This window comes from Xiphophorus couchianus, chromosome 14, assembly GCF_001444195.1.
Source record: "Xiphophorus couchianus chromosome 14, X_couchianus-1.0, whole genome shotgun sequence".
In the NCBI taxonomy this organism is placed as follows: Eukaryota; Metazoa; Chordata; class Actinopteri; order Cyprinodontiformes; family Poeciliidae; genus Xiphophorus; species Xiphophorus couchianus.
This window is the reverse complement of record NC_040241.1, coordinates 5,178,973-5,197,856: the sequence shown is the minus strand read 5'-3', so window position 1 is coordinate 5,197,856 and position 18,884 is coordinate 5,178,973. Positions and strand designations below refer to the sequence as shown.

The window sequence follows — 18,884 nt, the reverse complement described above, 5'->3', positions numbered from 1 at the left end:
CGTATTGGTGATGGGAAGTCCTTTTCATAGTTTGAAAGAGAGAGGGAGTGCCTCTTCAATTTCTTTGAGGACGATGGCTGATGCTCAGGTTATTAGGGTTAGGGTAAGGATAAAGTGTAGGCTGTAGAAATGAACTGAAGTTAATAGAAAGTCCCCACAAAGATAGTTATGCAAACATGTGTGCGTGTTTATAATTGTTAGTCCTGTGTTGGACTAGTGCGTATAGGTGATGGACGGATATATGGACTTTTTTGACTCAATGTAGTAAAATATTTTCACTGATGAGATCTATTTCATTGTTATACATTTTAAAATAACTTTTTTTTGTACATGTATTTGAAGTGTCATGTCTTCTGCACCTTGCTTTCGGATACTTTATTGTCTTTCAATCATTCATCAGTAATTTTGACAAACTTTTACACAATGTAAATAACTGATAAGTCTTTCCAGTAGTTGCCTTTCCTTCTATCTTCAGTTAATGTTCTGTCATCAATCTAAGTGTCAGTTTTCAGTCAAATAAATTATTGGAAGTCACATTTGGGCTCCTTTTTCCGTTTTTCTTTTATGGCTGTTCTGAATGCTTTGAACTCAACAATTACTATACAAAGACGCAAAACTGGACTTTTTGTTTCTTTTCCATCAATCTGAGTAACCATGGTAATAAGAGTGCACCCTCAAATCCCAAACACAACGGAGTATTCCTTATGAGTGACAGTAGATTTTAACTTCCTTTTAAAGAAGTGAGCAGCACATAATGTATTTTTTTCGGTTTGTACTTTATTTGATCTAAAACACTGATACACATAATAATAATAGTTATGTAAAATTTAAAAGTAAGTTGATCACAATCCTAAAGGTTTCAGTCAAATTAAAAAAATAAAAGAAGATGTATTTTTTTTAACCCTGTTACATCCTTTGGCTGTTTCTTGGAGATGCACCATGTGATGGACGTGTTGCTTAAGACCCACAATTCCCAGAGAGGAGAGTAGATTTATTTTTAAATATGAGGCATTGCGTTATATCTGCTTGCCCAATGTAATACCATTTCCAGTGAAGTAGTTTGAATTGGGTTGTTTTAAACTTTACCTTTACCCATATTACATATTATCAGAAATAGTCCAGAAGGTGTTTGAAGGGTTTGACGATGTATTATGGCAGATATTAGGGTAAAGCGGTACATATTTGATATGGCAAGGTTTTCATTTAGAGGACTGGGAGGTAGTTACAAAGACTCAGTAATCTTTTCATATTTGTATTTGTTGAAGTCTGGAAAAATTATGTTGTTTTCCCTCCATTTCAGAAGTGTGATGCACCTTGTGTTTGCGATATTAAATCCCAATAAAATCTACGAAAGTTCATAGTTATAATTGGAATAAATAACATGAAAACTTTAACTGTTTTCTGTTCACTGTAGCGTATATACACAATATAACTAGCACTTACACAGGGCCATTGTTTGAGTAGGATGAGAGAAAGAATGTGGCTCTGAAGCTGACTGTGGACATGTGACCAAGTTTCTGAAGTACCGGACGTTGCGTCACCTCTGCTTGGCCAATCAAACACTGTACATCCTTATTTATGAAAACTGAAAAATGGGTCGAGGTTCTTCTCAATCAGAACAGCAATCTAAACGCCATGATATGCAAACGCTTTGTTGTCTATCTGATGTTCTGGTTCTTGGCGACAATGGGTGAGTCTATGCACAAGTTCCACATTTCGGTGCGCTGTACCAAGTTGTCATATGTTTATCATGTCAGGTTTTTTTTTTTTTTGTTTTTGCCACAGCTCGGACAAAGACCCCCAAAATTTTATCTGTTCGCCAAGACAAACATTTCGTGTTCGCTAAAGCGGGAGACAGCCTGACTCTGCAATGCTTCTATGAAAACATTGTGGACACACGGTTCTACTGGTACAGGCAAAATCTGGGACAGAACCCAAGCCTGGTCTCCTCCTATTACAAGTACGAGACGAACGCCACTTTCCACAATGAATTCAGAAACAATCCGCGCTTTGAGCTGGAGACCACTAAAGGCAAGAATCACTTGAAGATAAGAGATCTGAAGATTTCAGACTCTGCAGTTTACTTCTGTGCAAGTAGCTACCTATACAGGCTGGATTTTGCTGAAGGCACAATGGTGTATGTAGAACAAACAGGTTCCAAGCTGCAAACTTCAGTTGATCAGTCAGCATCGGAGACCCTCCGGCCCGGAGGCTCTGTGACCCTGAACTGTACGGTACAAACTGGGACCTGTGGCGGGGAGCACAGCGTTTACTGGTTTAAAAACTCTGAATACTCTGAACCAGGACTCATTCACAGCAAAGGGGGTGAGAACAAGCTGTGCAAGAACACATCCAGCGCACGGACACACAGCTGTGTGTACAAGCTGCCGATTAGCAAACTGGACGCCTCTCATGCTGGAACCTACTACTGTGCGGTTGCCTCGTGTGGACACATTCTGTTCGGAAAAGGAACAAAGCTGGACTTAAAAGGTGAGCAACTGCAATGCAAAACAAAACAAAAATGACCCATTTTAACTTAAACAGAAAGTTTATGTTGCTGTGTTTCTGCAGATACCAACAACTTGGAGACTAATTTATGGGCCGGAGCCTTTTCTTTCACCTCCCTCCTGAGTGTTTCACTGACTCTCTCGCTGTGTGTGATACATAAGAAAAGGAGCTTCAAACATTCAAGTAACAGATTTTTTAAAAACCTTAACAGCTTTAAATCCACATACCTATACATGCAATGTAGTAAAAATCAAAATTTGAGTCATTATATATTTCTTTAGACTTTTCTTTCTTCCCCCACATTTATTTTCTTGAGATTATGAAACTTGTTTCAACATTGAACAAAGATTAAATCCAAATCCAAAGTGTATTCTCCAAATTCTGATTTCACTGAACTTAATTTGATGCTCTTGCTTGAAAATCCTCCAACGAAAACATATTCATGTAGTTCTTAATAAATTAATGGATAAAAATTCCTCCACAGTGATGCAAATGACTTATTGCCAGTTATGAGAAACTCTCGATATCAGTTGTTGACATGGCTGTAATGGCTTCTAGAGGTAATTAATTTGCAAACTGCTTTTTGTACTTTGTCACCTTATCTTTGCTAATAAAACACATTTGAACATATATGTTTAGGATTAGGGTCACAGAGAAAAAGAATTCTGGCTTTTTTCCCTAAAATTCTGACTTTAATTTCAGAATTTTGACTTTCTTCTCCCAAGACTAAAGTCAGAGTTTTTCTTTTTGTGGCGCTAATCCTCTTCCGTATAAAATGTAAATAAATATACAAAAAACTAAATAAACGTCTGCGTTTACCTGCAGAGTCTGTAAAAGAGCCATCCCATAAGCCAGATGTGAAGGTGAGCGATTTTTTTTCATCAGTCCTTTTCTATTTAATATCATACACATAACATAACAGTTACTGTATTTTTTTCTGTGTGTAAAATTTTAACAAACCTTTTGCTTTCCAGGATGCTTACACTGCACAAAAGGCATATGATGCTGCCTTTTTTGCACTGCGCGATAGACCCCACAGGAGAAAGGATCCCATCTGGAGTGAATGTGTTTACCACAGGGTTTAGTAGTAGGATGGAACTGAAAAAATAAATAAAAATACAGTCAAGTGCAGAATTACTTGAAGCCTTTATAGATTTTGTTCTGACTAGATTTAACATCTGCACATCTTGAAGTGACCCAGCCAGAATCACAACTTAGATCTGATAGAGAATCTGTAGAGCGAGTTTTAATTATTGAAGGATGCTTTCTACTCTCATGACGAGTCCGTCACCAATTAGAAATAGAAATCAACAAAATACAAGTTGAAACATGAAAAGAAAAATACAGAATGTAACTGATTTCAACACGCGTGTTTAAAATTGACATAGAACTAGAGTAACAGTTTTTATTAATTGATTGTTTTTCAATTAGATCCGTAAGGACTTGCCAGATAAGTTCATTTCTTTGTGTTCAATGTTATGGCATAATGAAGTAATGCCATAAAATCTACGTTTTATAGAAGACTATGTTTTACATAAAATGCTATGTTTATCAAATGACTTAAACAAAATCTTGCTTCTTAATGTAACGCCTTGAAATTGGGCCTCTGTCTCTTTAAAAACTCCTGTTCTTTCTGAAACTCCGCCTTCAGGAAGTCATCACAACGTCGCTCCCTTATCAACCCTTTAACAGCTTTGCACTGAAAGGTACCATCATCACAACATGCTGTAATGCTCAGATACACCAATGAGCTTGAACCTTTTCTGAACGCAACATGATAATATAATGAAAATTGTTATAAACACTTTGATCATTTCAGTAAATGTGCTTATAATTCTATGAATTCTGAGTCTATCAATTTTTGTTTTTGTTATTTCTTTCATCAACATTTAAGCTTGAATGTATCTGTTGGTTACATTGACATTGCAAAATACCAATAGACAACTTTCATGTTGTTTGTAAATCATTTCTGTAGCTTTGTTATCATTTTTAAGACGCCGTGAGCTTTTATCTGCTTTTCTTCTACATTAAAGTTTAACAGTATCAAATGTGTTGTGCCTATTTCACACATTTCTCCCACCCACTGAATGTCTGTGACACAGGTTTCAGTTATCTGTTTCTCCATTTCCTTTTGAGAAACCTTTCCTTCAGGCTGCTCTCTTTACTTTAAGGTGATTTCTCTCTCGCCTTTCAACATTATGATGTCCTGCAGCTGTAAGCCACAGGTTTTGGTGTAGCCTACTCAAAATCCAGATTAAATCAGATTAAGAGTGTGAAGATACCTTAAATACATCATTAAATGTGGCTGAAGTAATTCTGCAGTGAAGGGTGGACCAGACGTTTTACACTTTGTTCCACTTTGACCGTCAGCGTTCGGTAAGTTAGATTTGGGATCAATAACTTTTTCACCTGGGGCTAGTTGGGTTTAGATAGCTTTTTCCCTTAATAAGTGATTTCATTTAAGGCTGCATTTTTTTTTATTTATTCAAGTAATGTTTGTTAAATACTTAAATTTTGTTGAATGATCTGAGTCAAAAAGTCTGAAAAACGGCAAAAACAGAAGGATGTGTTATTTTTATCATTTTACCAGGGAAGCCAAGCCAAACCAGGTCCTCCTCCTTCTCCCAGTACTAACTGGAAACAACCAATTAGAGCCAAGAGGAGGGTCTTAGCGCTGTCAATCATCTCGTGTACACACTGCTCACTTCCTCCCTCACATGTTCTCTGCTATGGCTTCTTCCTGTCAGTGGAACCTCTTGTAAATAATGCCAAGGCTGGTTAGCATAGCCACCGATGACGGCGGATAAAAGTTGTTTTGTAACAATAAGTTGTTTCTCTGGCTTTAGCACATTGAGCAGCACATACACAAGATTGATTGACAGCACTAAGACCCTCTTCCAGGGCTCTGATTGGTTGTTTTTGACCAGGAGCGCTGCATTTCTTCAGACGACCATAGCAGCTCAGGGAGGAGATTGATTTTTTATTTATTTTTTTCACAGATTATGTGTCTCGTATTATACTGTCATGACTTGGTGACAGCTTTAACAAATGTGTAAAAAAAACATATTGCAATAAGAGTTACATACCCCCGCTTTAAATGAAAAAAGGAGAATAAAGTTGATAAATAGTAAAATCAGAGCTTTTCACTTCCTTTTGTGCCCACACTGTTTCCATTGTCAGAGTAAGTAGAGGTCATTTCCGCTGAACATGTAAATTCTAGTCCTCGACCCGTTTACTGAAGTCACTATTACACTGGAAGAGTCCAAGCAGTGAAGAGTGAAGGATGCTGAGGTTTTATGTACTCCTGGTTCTTCTCTGTAAAGCCTGTAAGTCACTCCACTCCCACACTTCCTGCATCGTGACGGTAGCTTCTCAATACGGCAACACTTTCAGGTACCCGTAAACCATTCTGTGGACTTTGACTCTCCGATCTTCATCTGCGTTTCAGACGGGAACCTGCTCTACGCTGACTTCGGAGACAATGTGACTCTGCGTTGTTTCTACACCTCCAGTGCCTCCCATCTGAACTGGTACAAGCAGGTGCCAGGAGAATCGCTGCAGATCATTTCCACTTTTTACAAACATCATGCCAGCTCTGACACCTTCCACAAGCAGTTTAAGGACAATAAACGATTTTCAGTTCACACCGAGGAAGGGCTCTATGATCTGAAGATCTCCGATGTCCGAGACTCTGATTCTGCTCTGTACTACTGCGGCTACACCAGCATCTCCATCACCAAGTTTGACAACGGAACATTTTTATTGCTAAAAAGTATGATGCTTTCTAGAAGCTTTGTGCACTCATTTTCACCGTTTGTATTGATATCCTTAGAACATCTCGTCTTAGAATCCAGCTACAAGACTTTCCTCCACCAGCCGGACTCTGTCTCTGCCCAACCAGGAGGCTCTGTGACTCTGAACTGCACCATGCTGACTGGACCACAACGTTTACTGGTTCAGGAAGAACTCGGAGGGATCCGGTTTGGGAACGCTGTTCACAACGACACGGAGCGGCGGCCCGTGTGCGAGGAGCTCAGAGGACAGTCCTGCTGTCCTCAGCTGTGTGTACAGCTTACCAAGGAGGAATGTGACCGTGTCTGATGCCGGGACGTACCACTGCGCTGTGGCTTCATGTGGACGGATTCTATTCGGGCCAGGAACAAGACTATATGTGGGAGGTCAGTTTGAAGTTTGTTGCTTTTTTTCCTCCCCAAATCTGCAAACGTGTTCTATATTTTTTCTCAGAGAAACAGCTTGACCCTGCGTTGATGCATGGAGGGGCTGCATCCCTGGCTGCGTCTCTGATCTTGAACATCATCCTGACATTTATTGTTTGTCGATATTCCAGAAGAAAAATAAGTCATTCAGAAAGTACAACCAGTTGATATTTAGTAGGCAACTTATGTTCTTCTTTTTGATGATTTTTTTTTTAAACTTGCCCAGAACTGCCAACGTTGCGTAACCTTTTGGAAAAACCCAACTTGTAATTTTTGATGAATATCTACCAAAAGTAATTTTTTCTTGTCATTTTTATAGAATCACAACTTTCATTTTTGTTTTTAGACAATAAAACTTTATTTAAAAAATGGAAGATGGATATAATATTTTTTACTGGATCTTAACATTAGGCATAACATTATAAAAACAGTAGTACTGGTACTTTTAGTGTCTTTTTACTATGGAAATTCAATGCAATTTTCCCTAGAAAATCTCCTCCCCCCCCAGAAAACTGGTAAAACCTGCATTTCTTTTCATATGCATATTTAAAAACATTGGTTGGTTCCTTTTCCATCTTCAGAAAGAGTTTTGAGAGCCACTGTGGAACATCCAGAGAGCGATTTGCAGCTCTAGAGTCACAAATTGCAGACGTGAGCTGTTCGGCAAAACCAAAAACGGTGCTGCAATTTATTCATCTGTACTCTGTTCTTCATGTAAGTGTGACCTCTTGCTCCAGCCTCATTTGTCAATCTATAGCATCTTTATTAATATCTAAAATCTCTTGTTTACGCTGCTATTTTACTAAAAAAAAAAGTCAAAGCAGGGGCCACAAGTTAGCTGGTGCCTACAAGGCCTATGCACAGCGTGTTTATATGTGTTGTTGATGATGTTTTGTTCCTGACCAAATAAAGTTGAATGAATATATTAGAACTTTAAAAAAAAGGATTTGTTTTTTGTGTGAAAAAGTATCAGTTACTATCAACTGTGGTGTTACATTTACCTTTTGCTCAATCAGAAGGAACCACACAGACATGCTGTCTCTTGCCTGTTACTCAGCAGACCACAGAGGGTCAAAGTTCAGCATATTTCTTTAACAGGATAGCACCTCCACCAAGCTAGCAAGCTCATGTTTCGCTGCTGTTGCATGCAAAACATGAGGTAAATATTAATGTTTAAAAACTAAAAGAGCATTCAAAATGTTAAAAGAGAACAACTTTTCTGTTGTATGTTCTTAATACTCTCTATTAAATCACCTCGGTTTGTCTGTCTCTCTTTTTTAAATATTATTTTTTTTCTTTCCTCATTAGCAGATTCCAGACTATTGTCTGTAAGACTTGATGACACTTTAGCAGGGTGTGTTCACTGACTGCAAAAAAAAAAAATCAGACAAAGTGAAGCTGAAAATGAACTAATCACAATCAACAGCCAGATTTTCTGTGATCTTTATTCTTTCTTATGCTTAACCTCAAAGTGAAGTGATATTCATATTTATAAAATAAATTGATATTTTCTTGGTTATGTTTCAGGAGATTTTGGGATTTTTTGTGATAATCTCAACATCATGAACTCCACCAAGAGTTTATTCCTAAAACAAGCCTGAGACTTGTGATGAAGTGAAGGTTGCTATAGTGACTTTACAGATAAAAGTATTTGAGTCATGTTGGTAAAGTGACATTTTTTGAGTATTTGATTGAGATATTGCAAACAATTGCCTCCATTCAGGACATTTCATCCCAGCGCTGCGTGTCCTGAGGCCGAAACATCGTCAGTGACCCCTCACACCCCCACCATGGACTGTTCTCCCTGCTGCCCTCTGGAAAGAGGTTCTGCAGCATCCGGTGCAGGTCCACCAGGTTCCGAAACAGCTTTTTCCCACTTGCCATCAGACTGCTGAACTCTTAACTGGACTGCACTTAAAATCTGGTCTCCACTTTATACCTTGCACATGTACAGAGCTAAGTAACCTCCTTTTTACTGTCAGTCCTGCACTTTATATTTTATATTTATATTCATATTTTATACTGTATTTTATTTTATTCTGGAGTAACCTCACAACATTGGAAGCTCAAAACATTGTCCTGAGCCGTATGCAACAAAATTTCGTTCTGTATACACCCTGTGCATGCAAAATGACAACAAAGTCAGTCTAAGTCTAAGTCTATTCAAATATGCAGTTAGGAAGTCAGCCAGCAGAGAGCAGCAAAGTCATTCCTGAACTGCCTTAGAAGTTAACACACATTGTAAGAGCGGTGTGGTTGAGATGCTAGAGGGCAAAATTAGCTCATTTACAAAAAAAAGAAATCTGAATAGAGGTGAAGCTGAAGATTTTAAGAATTCAGCTGGAGCTCATCCGGTGATCGTCTCTGTTCAAAATGTAGAACATGAACCTACAGAGGGAAGTTCTAGTATGTGCTGCGGTTGGCTGACATAAAAAGTTCTCTGTTGAAGTTTTTGAAGTTCAGCCGCAACATATCACAGTTTCTCTGCTCTGTTTGCCTGAGGACTGTCGCTGTATCAGTGCAGTGACTGCATTAAAACAAAAGCCTTTTACAATAAAGCTGGTAATCGGTGAGGACATTGTTGTTTTGTCCTCACCGATTACAAAACGACTAATCAGCGTTGGTTTGTAATCAACGCTGACTACAGTGATCAAATTTGAGCCAATTGGTCTCTTGGTAATAAAGTGGCGTTAATCTCCGGTTGGTGACTAACATAGCAAGTTTAACAGACTTAAAAATACAACAGCAACAAACAAACAAACAGAAAAGGAGCAGTTCTCGCTCTGGCCCTGCCTGCTAGCAGCGACCTCAGCCCCAGTGGCTCAGTTAAAGCCCCGCCGCTCCTCCGTCCTGACAGGATGTCTGTGCGGTTGTAGCTTGTTCCTGCTTTCAATAACACATCTGGGCCATCGGTTCTTGTCACGACCTGTGATTTGAGTTTTGTATTAGAAACCAACGCAGTAGTCATGTCTCTAGTGGCAGAATAAACTAAAAAAGATGACTTTGCATCACCGCTGCAGCTCCTACAGTAGGAGTTTTTGGGCCACAAATTTTACCTTCTTTCCTGTGCATCTCCTTGTATTCCAGCTAATTATGCCGCTACCTTTTCTGTTCTAATTTAGTCATCTTATGACAGTTTGTTTCCATTGTTCAGCATTACAGAAATCCACAGACTACATATCTGGACAGAACTGACCTAAATGTACGTTAGTAAAACCTCAAGCGCAGTGGAACAAGCAGCAGTCCTGTTACCACGGGGTGGTGGCCCTCTGCGCCTCTGACCCATTTTAGCCAACAGGAAAACAACTGTTATGTGTGTGACAAATTAAGAAGAACAAAAAGGCTCTGAAATATTTTTGCTTCATATCTAAAAATATGTTTTGTTCCAAGTTAGTAATAATAGATATTTTATTTGAGAGATTTATTTATTTATTGGGTTCTCCAACTTCATGTTCAGTGGTCCAAACCCGATCTCTAGTTCATGTTAGTCAAATCTAAGAGCAAAATTTGTTAAATAAAGTTGCGTACAATTCCAAAAACAACCCGCCGCCCGAAAAACCAAAACAGCTTTCTGCCTTTGTTCACTATGCTAAACTACTCTAATACGTAACAGTAAAATTTACTCAATCGCTCAGAAGAAATTTTTAACTTAAACTTGAAAACTTGATTATTTGTTATGCACTAACAAATAGCGTCCCTCTCTCAGCAAACATAAACTTAAAATGATGAAAGCTGAATCACTGAGCAGCTTGGCTCGGGTGTGCTTTGAATTTTCCAAATTAAAATGTAAGATTCACCATTTTTCAACAATTTCAAATGTTCAATTGAATTGCGATATGCATTGTTTTCTGGTTTTCCTATTGATACTGATTAGACTTTCCTCAAAACAGCAACAACAACAAAAAAACAGACTACAAATGTGAAAAATTGTACAAAATCTTGTGTTAGGGACTGTATTTGTCAGCTGAGTTTTAATCTGAGCTGTTTTTGTTTGCGTTTTAGTTCTTTGTTTCCACCTTATATTCATCCATCACGTACAGAGAGGAGACGTTGACGATCTCCATTACGCTGCTCTGAATCTCAAGAGAGGCGATGAATGTCACAATCAAGAAGATGAACTGGTCGGCCTCTGTGTGTACTCCAGTGTAAAGCGGAAAAAGAAATAAGAGTCCAAAAAAACATCTGAGAAATGACAATAAATCCTGATGAAACTGAAGATTGTTTGTCTTTTTTTCCCCCACTCTTAGGTTATGTTCTGAGTGAATCAGCAACATGCTTCAGGATCTCTAAACCTCACCAAAATACAGACACAGCAGAACTGCAGCGGTGTCCTAAAAATATCTTCATAATAATAGCTTACTGTACATGTATTTACCTCTGTGGTAAAGGCGGTGTGACCTACAGTCAGGTAAGTTTCCAGTGATGGAAACAAGCTCTTGCTGAGCTAAAGCACAAGAAGATTAGCATAAAGCCTCCAACCACAGTGACCTGTTTAAGTGTGATGTTAAAGGACCTGCTGTACAAGTTAGGTAAATGAGTCTGGCCTTTGAGAAACAGTGAAGTTAGCTCAGTTATTCCTAATTGATAGGAAAAATCATTTCTGGTTGCACTTTGCTTCAAACTCACGTAGAAAGACAGCAAATATGACAAAAACTGAATCTTTTGCCAATATCAAAAATAGCATAACATGTAAGTGGCCTCTACTTGTTTGGTACTTTCTCCAGTCCAGAGGACTCCAGAATGTTTTATTCAGTCATTCATGCAATGATGCTGCTGAGCTACATTGTTGCCACAGCTGCCATACAAACGGTGCTACTGGTACCAAAGAAGGGAGGTGAAGCGTCCAAACACACCACAACTGAAATGAAAAAAAAACTCTCCAATTACAGGACAAACTCCTAGAGTAACCTCCTGAGCCACTATCACCCCAAAAACCTTTGAGTGGAAAACTGACATTGCCCAATCACCCAAAAGCACATGAAGCATCATGATTTCAGGAAGCTTTTCTCCAGTAGGAAGAAGGAAGTTGGTCAAAGGTCAAGAGAAGACTGACTAAATGTAGGAAATGGTGAAACGAAAGGCTCAACATGAGGCATATGTTAGCGTTCCAGCAGAACAATGGTCCAGACCTTTAATGGAATTATTTTTAGTCAAAGTAAATTCATGTTTGAGTGGCCCAGTCAAAGTTTATTTTCAGAATGTTTATGGGTGTAGACTTGAGTTGTTTATCCACACGTGATCTGTCTGTAAGTGATGAGAAAAACTTGTAGAAAAATGTGGCGTACCACTGAGGTCAGGAAGACAAGCGGGGCGACGACACCGTCTCTTTCAATAGCCTGTTAGCGCTGACATCCAATCTCATTCGTCTCTTTAAGTTCCCTCTTCCAAAGTCAGTTTAGAAAATCCAAATACATTAAAAATTATTTAGACATCATTCACAGCTTTAGGTTCCAAACAACTTTACCAAATTTCTACAGGGTTTGCAAATTCAAAACTAAAAATACTACGACTTGTTCTGGACACTAAATGTTTTTAGCATGAATATTAACTACAGACACAGAACATGTGAGTGTTCTGACATTTATGCTGGGCCAATCGTACACAGTCTTGTCTCTTGAAAGTGGAGCAACCAAAAAGATCTTATCAGTGAAGCAAAACCCCTTAAAGAAAATGGATCTTCCAGTGTGTGCTGGCTATGCGACATGTCTGCTTTTGGGGAACCTGAGTAAGTTGTGCAACGTTTTCTGTTAGACTCTGATGCGTTTCTGCTCATCAGAAACACTTACTATTCTTAAATGTTTCCTTTCCAGTGTTTGCTGCAGGTCTGGCACCGTCATCGTCAGGTTTAGGTTTTGAAGCCGTCAATGTTGGCCGGGACGTGACTTTGAAATGCTCCTATCAGGAAAATTCTGCAATAGGCGTTTACTGGTACAAACAAAGTCCGGGACGGAAACCACAGCTGATGTCGGAATTCTTGAAACATGCTAGGAACGGCTCTATGAAAAGTCCGTTTAACAACGATCCACGGTTTCAACAGGATACAGGCGTCGGCAAAAACAACTTGAAGATCTCAAATGTCCAGATGTCAGACTCGGCCGTTTACTACTGTGTAAGTGGCCACTCGTTCCAGTTCGACTTCTTGGAGGGCATCACTGTCCAGGTAAAGGACTTAGCATTAAACCTCCAGACGTCAGTCTACCAGTCAGAACTCGAAACCATTCATACAGGAGATTCTGCTGTGCTGAACTGTACTGTGCACACTGGGATCGGCGATGGAGAACACAGAGTTTATTGGCTAAAAAACTCTGATGAATCTAATCCAAGAATCCTTTATGCGCAAGGGGAAAGGAGAAACCAGTGTGAGATTAATCCAAACAGTCAAAGTCACACCTGTGTGTACAACCTGCCACTGGAGAACCTGAACGTGTCTCACGCTGGGACCTACTACTGCGCGGTCACCGCCTGCGGATACATCCTGTTTGGAAACGGGACCAAGCTGGACTACAAGGGTAGTAGATCGTTTAGCAAACACAACTTTGCGCGATGAGTTGAGGCGGTTGTGAGATCTCCTAACCTCTGTCTCCTTACAGAACACCTGGATTCTCCTGTCCTGCTGTACTTGTTGACAGGAACTTTGGCCTTCGTCGTTGTTCTGATGGGTCTGTTGGCGTACACATCCCACAAACTGTACAAGATGAAGAAATGCAATCGTGAAGGTGTGTCACATACTTTGTAACTTATGATACGTGTTAGACCAAAGTGATGTGGGCAGAAGACAGGGAACTGTTATTATTATTGAGCTAACAAGTAGACTTGATTGACCTTAAATAATAATAATAATAATAATAATAATAATCTGTTCTTTTTATATAATCAGTTATGTTATGGAATTCCACTATTTAGCAAAAAAACCAGAGACCACAATGCTGGTTGCTCATGTTTAATCACTCATTTACCTACCAACAGTTCTGAGTCGACTGTAAGATTGAATACATTTTATGCCCATTAATAACTGACAATGGCTGGTTAACAGGTGCTCCATTCCCATCATTCAGCGCTTTTGCACTTATAACAAACCATTCATGTCTTCTCTATGTTTTCTTGTCATGGTTTCTTCCTTTTTTTTAAGAGGACCTAATTGCTGCCAAAGCAACTATTTAATCCTTTAAATCTTACCAATAGATTTGCAATGGTCATTTTGCTCAAGTACTTAAATGACGGTTTCATTAGACAACAAAACATGATTTAAACAGTGGATCTGAACTGCGAACTGGTATTTTAATGTTGCCTCTTGAGTGAAACGGCTTCTTCCTCCCTGAGCGGCCTTCCAGCCCAGGACCGTGCAGAACTCTTTCCACCGCAAAATATAAAACTCTCCTCTGACCTAAAGTTGGCGTCTTCACGAGGCATTTTGCTTTTGTACGTAGACGGGTTTTGGTACACCAAGACACAAAATAGTAACTGGACATCGCCATGGTGTTCATACCTGTCTGAACAGATGAGCATGACACTCTGTGGCATCTGTAAATTCAATCAATCAATCAATCAATCAGATTTGTATAGAACCTATTTGATTCACCTGATTGTGATTTTATTTTTTATTTAAATCTTGCCATGATGTCACACAACATCACAACACAGTGAAACAAAAAGAAACAAAAAAATTCTCCTAAAACTGATCTCTCATCATCCAGACATTCAGAAAGTAGAAATAATCTTTTTTAATCCTCCCTGAGCTGCAAGGGGAAATGTTTAATCTGATGCAGTAAACCGCATTGAGAAGATGAGAATAAAATTTTTTTTAAAATAACCGGTTCATTAGTTTTGGTCCTCTTGACGTACGTTTATAGAAGCATTTTACCTGCTAGATAAAGTGTTTAAAATAAAAACAAGAACAATAAAACACCTCCCCCTTTTGTTTCACTTAAACAGATCCTCCAGAGAGATCTTCAGCTGCTTCAGCTCCAAAAGCCCAAGTGAGTATTTCATCTACAACTACAAGCAAAGTCAAACAACAGACAACAAATGTGACATATATCTAGTATGCAGTGTACAATAATCTCTTCTTAGTTGTTAAATTTCTTAAATAAAAATCGTCGTTTACAAAATTGCCTTGATGGTGGGGAAGGTTCTCAACAACCGTCATGAAAAAATAAAACAAAAAGACGTTCCTTTACAAAGCTTTGTGCAATTTGTCACAAGATATGTTCTGAAAACTCCTCTTTTCTTACAAGTAGGATTCTGCGGAGGCAGGTGACCTCCACTACGCTACGGTCAGCGAGAAGAAGAACGTCATCAGCTCAAGGAGGCAGAGTGAAGCCAGCGATGTGTGTACATACTCTACTCTAAAGCAGTAGAGCCGGACGTGGCGAACATGTGGCATTCCTTCATTTTGAAAAAAAAAAAAAAAAAGAATAAATAAATGAAATCCGACATCCTCTACAGTATCAAGCAAATCCTCTCCATGTTTCTGATCAATGTGTGTTGAATAAAGAAGAAGAAAACCAACTGGTCTCAGTGTTGGGAGGTTTCAGGAAGAGAGCGTGCAACAACCTGGGCGACCTCGAAGACTGCAGAGGTGGCTCAGGGAACATTTTACAGTAAAAACAAAACCACTGACATTATCTATGGATGTAGAGCAAGTCAATATGTGCTGAAGCGACCGGTGAGGTCGGCAACTCTTCACAGGCCGCGCATGTTGGACCCCCCCCGTGCTATTCGTGGTCTCTGGCAGGAAGTCTCTGCAGTCGTTTGATGCCTTGCAGATTCAAAGTGTGACTCTGACTAAAAATACAAGAAACTCAAACCTGAGCGAAAACTAGTTTTTGATAGAAACTGAGTTAAGTGACAACATGTAATAAAGAAACATTATAGAAGCTGTTCAACATTTCTAAAGTTTTTTCAGGCTACTGTTTATTTGTAACACTGATGTAGAACGATGAAAAAGGTCTATAACCCCTTACATACTTCCTGTTGTTGCTGGATTTTTAATTTTTTATTTCAGTCGGACAAAGATGATCTGAGTAAATGCAAAAGACAATTTTTTACAATAAAAAAAGAAAAAAACAATCCTTTTGGTAAAGCTGAGTTAGGGGACTTTGTTGTGTTTGGCTACATTTTCAGTTTTACCAGCCAACCTCAGGTTTGATCACTTCCTGGTCCTAAGAATCAAAAAAACACCTAAGTAGAAGATTTTTTTTGAACATTTTATACATTTGCTATACAGAGAAATGGATCGTGTACTGAGCTGAAGAATCTCTTCAACTTCCTGTGCGGTCTAGTCTTTGTAGATTGGATCTCAATATGGTTTATGTGAAACGGATATGCATATTTATGAGCCTTTTTTTTTTCTTCTGTCTTTGTGGTTCAAGGCAGGAAATCTTTGCTTTGGTGCCGTCAGGTGCAGCTTCTCGTTTACTTTGTACCCAGAATAACAGAAATAAAGGACTTTGTGGTTTTGTACATCAGAGCAAATATCACATGTTATTAGTTAAAACGTAAAGCTGCCTATGTGATGGTTACAGTTTGATTAAAAAACAAAGGACTTACTGAAGATCCATTAAACCCGACATCAAACCTAAACTGGGATGGATGGAAAAAATAATAATCAAGGTGTATGACAACTTACTTTTGCTATTTATGAAGATTTTTACTTCATACGTTTGACAGTGTTCAGATCGATCCTAACCACAACACACATCAGCTGGATTTGAGCGCCCCCTTGTGTTTGATAAAGTAACACAAGGAGGCTTATATCACTCAGCATAACACATGCTAAGTAATATAAGTACAATATATTTTATTTTGAAAAAGAGAAAAGAATTAGGTTATGGTTAAGGAATTTGAGCAGTTTTTGAATAAAATGAAGGTCAACTGTGTCATTTTGAGATTTTCTTTTTGTTTGATTCTGGATTTAAACACGTTTCTGAATACATGTCAGTAGCGCTAACAATGCTAACGTGGTAAAACGGTCACATTTTTTTGTACAAAAGCCATTAGGCTTTGGGGAATTTTATGATAAAGTTTGACTAATTTTATTTTGTTGGTTACATTAAAAAAATCAAAAATTCCTCCAAAAATGACCAAAATATTTTCAGCGTCGTGTCTTCATGTGGAATCACATTATTTTACCTCCATGTGCCTGGATCAAACATTTTCTCAAAGCAAAGCTAAAATCATTCTCAAGACATATCTGAGAATATTTTGATCATTTTCTGAATAATGGATGTTTTGTATATCCTATATATGTATATATTTTTTAAATGAATAATTTTTTGAACTTGACACCAGCTTGATGTTATTCCACTTGTAGATATGACCCTATGAAAATATTTTGGTAATTTATTGATAAAAATTTTATTTTGCATGAATTTATTAATTTCGGTATAAAACGCTTAATGGTTCATTCCGTTGAAAAAAAAACTTGATCTAGGGGCATGGAAATAAGAAAATATGAATTAACCTGCAGACATGACCACTTGAGAATGTATTGGTAACTTTTTATTACCAATTATGAATTTTGCTTTAAATTGTGGTTCGTTATGTTGTGAAATAGTAGTTGACGTGAGTATTTAACACCAATCTGGGGGGAATCAAAGGATCATGTGAAGCCCATGTACTTCCCATGTAGTTCAAGGGTCGTACGCTACATCACCAGCCCTAACCTTTGACACAAAGCATGATGGATCCATATTTCTGAGCCTTCTGTCTGAATGTCACTGCAAAAACCAAGACTGTAAACGCTTTTCTTGTCCAGATGTTGTTAAGTCTGTGTGTAATTCTGCCTGTTTCCTTTCCTTAGCTGACATCAGTGGTTTTCTGTTGCTGTGTCCCATCTGAGTTTATATGTGCGCTGTGCATTTAAAGACGATGCTATATACTTTGGTTGCAGCAAGTTGTTACTTGACCTTCTGTTGCCTCTCTATCATCTTCTACCAATTTGCTGATTCTCCTCTTACATTTCACATCAGCTGTTGCTCACTGGAGGCTTTTGAGGGGATTTAAACTTCAACCAATGGCTGTCCAAGAAAATAACACCAGCTGAGCGGTTTCTGAAATGCTCCAATGAACGTGCATTGCACCAACAACACTGCAGCTTAGTTGCGTCTAATCCATTGTGAGATATGATCGTTAATGTTGTCGTTCTCATCTAACAAAAGGGCTGCAGCCTCAGGCGCCCTGTCTACCCAGGTCTGATGTGTTTGTTTGTTTTTTGTTTGTTGGATGGACTTAAGTAAAGTAAGGTGTGACATTTACATCTATGAAGATGGTTCCCTAGTTAGAAACAGTTTATTGCTAAAGCTTATAAGTTTACAAAATAGCTGTGCTCAGATTCAACTCAAATTCAGTTTTGTTAAAAGTTAAAAAAAATATAGTTTTAAAAATCAATAGAAAAATATTAATTCTCTCACCTAAAGCTGCGCAGAACTAAACTTTTTTTTCGTCCACCTGACCAAACCGGTCATTTCTCTTTCGTTTTTCTTTTCTGCATTTGAAAATTGAAATGGGAGGATCCTTTTTGAACTTCAGGTACTTGGGTTTTCACACTGCTACTGTATGTGGCTGTGATAATGAGACCATGTTCCATTTGTAGCCACTCAGCGGGGTGACAAAGTGCTTTTCATTCAATGCAGGATGACTCTTTCAGAGGCTCTTGTCTGTCTCTCATGTGTTTTCTTATGGAACAAGGGTAAGTAACGCATTAGCTATTAAACCACTTTATATCTGGTGACCGTTTTAACATTTAAATATGACTTTCTCCTTTATTTTAGCCGAGATGAATGATTTGGAGACATTTGTGGATCACAAGACAGGCTTTGTATTGGCTGATGTTGGTGGCAACGTGACTCTACAATGTTCTTTTGACGAAGAAGAGGCCAGTTATTTCTGGTACAAGCAATCCCTGGGTCAGAAACCGCAGCTGATCTCCATGAGTTACAAATTAGAGAAAGAAAGTACTTTTTACGGGAGGTTGAAAGACGACCCACGATTCAGTCTGGAAACTGAAGTAGGGAAGAGTCGGTTAAACATTTCCAATTTACACTCTTCAGACACAGGGACATACCTCTGCGCCAGCAGCCTTTCAGTCCTGCTCAAGTTTGTGAAGTGTGTTACAGTTGTTGTGAAAGATTCAGCGGTGGGAGGCGAAGCTTTGGTCCG

The 18,884-nt window shown here is 38.6% G+C and overlaps 1 protein-coding gene and 1 pseudogene across 1 annotated transcript; both read left to right on the top strand.

The window, feature by feature from the left end:
- The first annotated feature begins 1,686 nt into the window (after window positions 1-1,686).
- On the top strand, window positions 1,687-10,891 carry LOC114157846 (uncharacterized; annotated as a pseudogene).
- Window positions 10,892-12,396: 1,505 nt separating this feature from the next.
- LOC114157166 (immunoglobulin kappa light chain-like) lies at window positions 12,397-15,894 on the top strand. The gene is made up of 5 exons (XM_028038011.1): window positions 12,397-12,450; window positions 12,536-13,234; window positions 13,316-13,441; window positions 14,658-14,701; window positions 14,963-15,894. Coding segments are annotated over exons 1-5 (990 nt in total). The 5' UTR covers window positions 12,397-12,449; the 3' UTR covers window positions 15,083-15,894.
- The last annotated feature ends 2,990 nt before the right edge of the window (window positions 15,895-18,884 follow it).

Bases quoted from the DNA above. Each gene is read 5' to 3' on its own strand.
- LOC114157166 (XM_028038011.1), top strand. The intron at 13,235-13,315 runs GTAGTAGATCGT...GTCTCCTTACAG, and splicing joins GACCAAGCTGGACTACAAGG to AACACCTGGATTCTCCTGTC. The intron at 13,442-14,657 runs GTGTGTCACATA...TCACTTAAACAG, and splicing joins GAAGAAATGCAATCGTGAAG to ATCCTCCAGAGAGATCTTCA.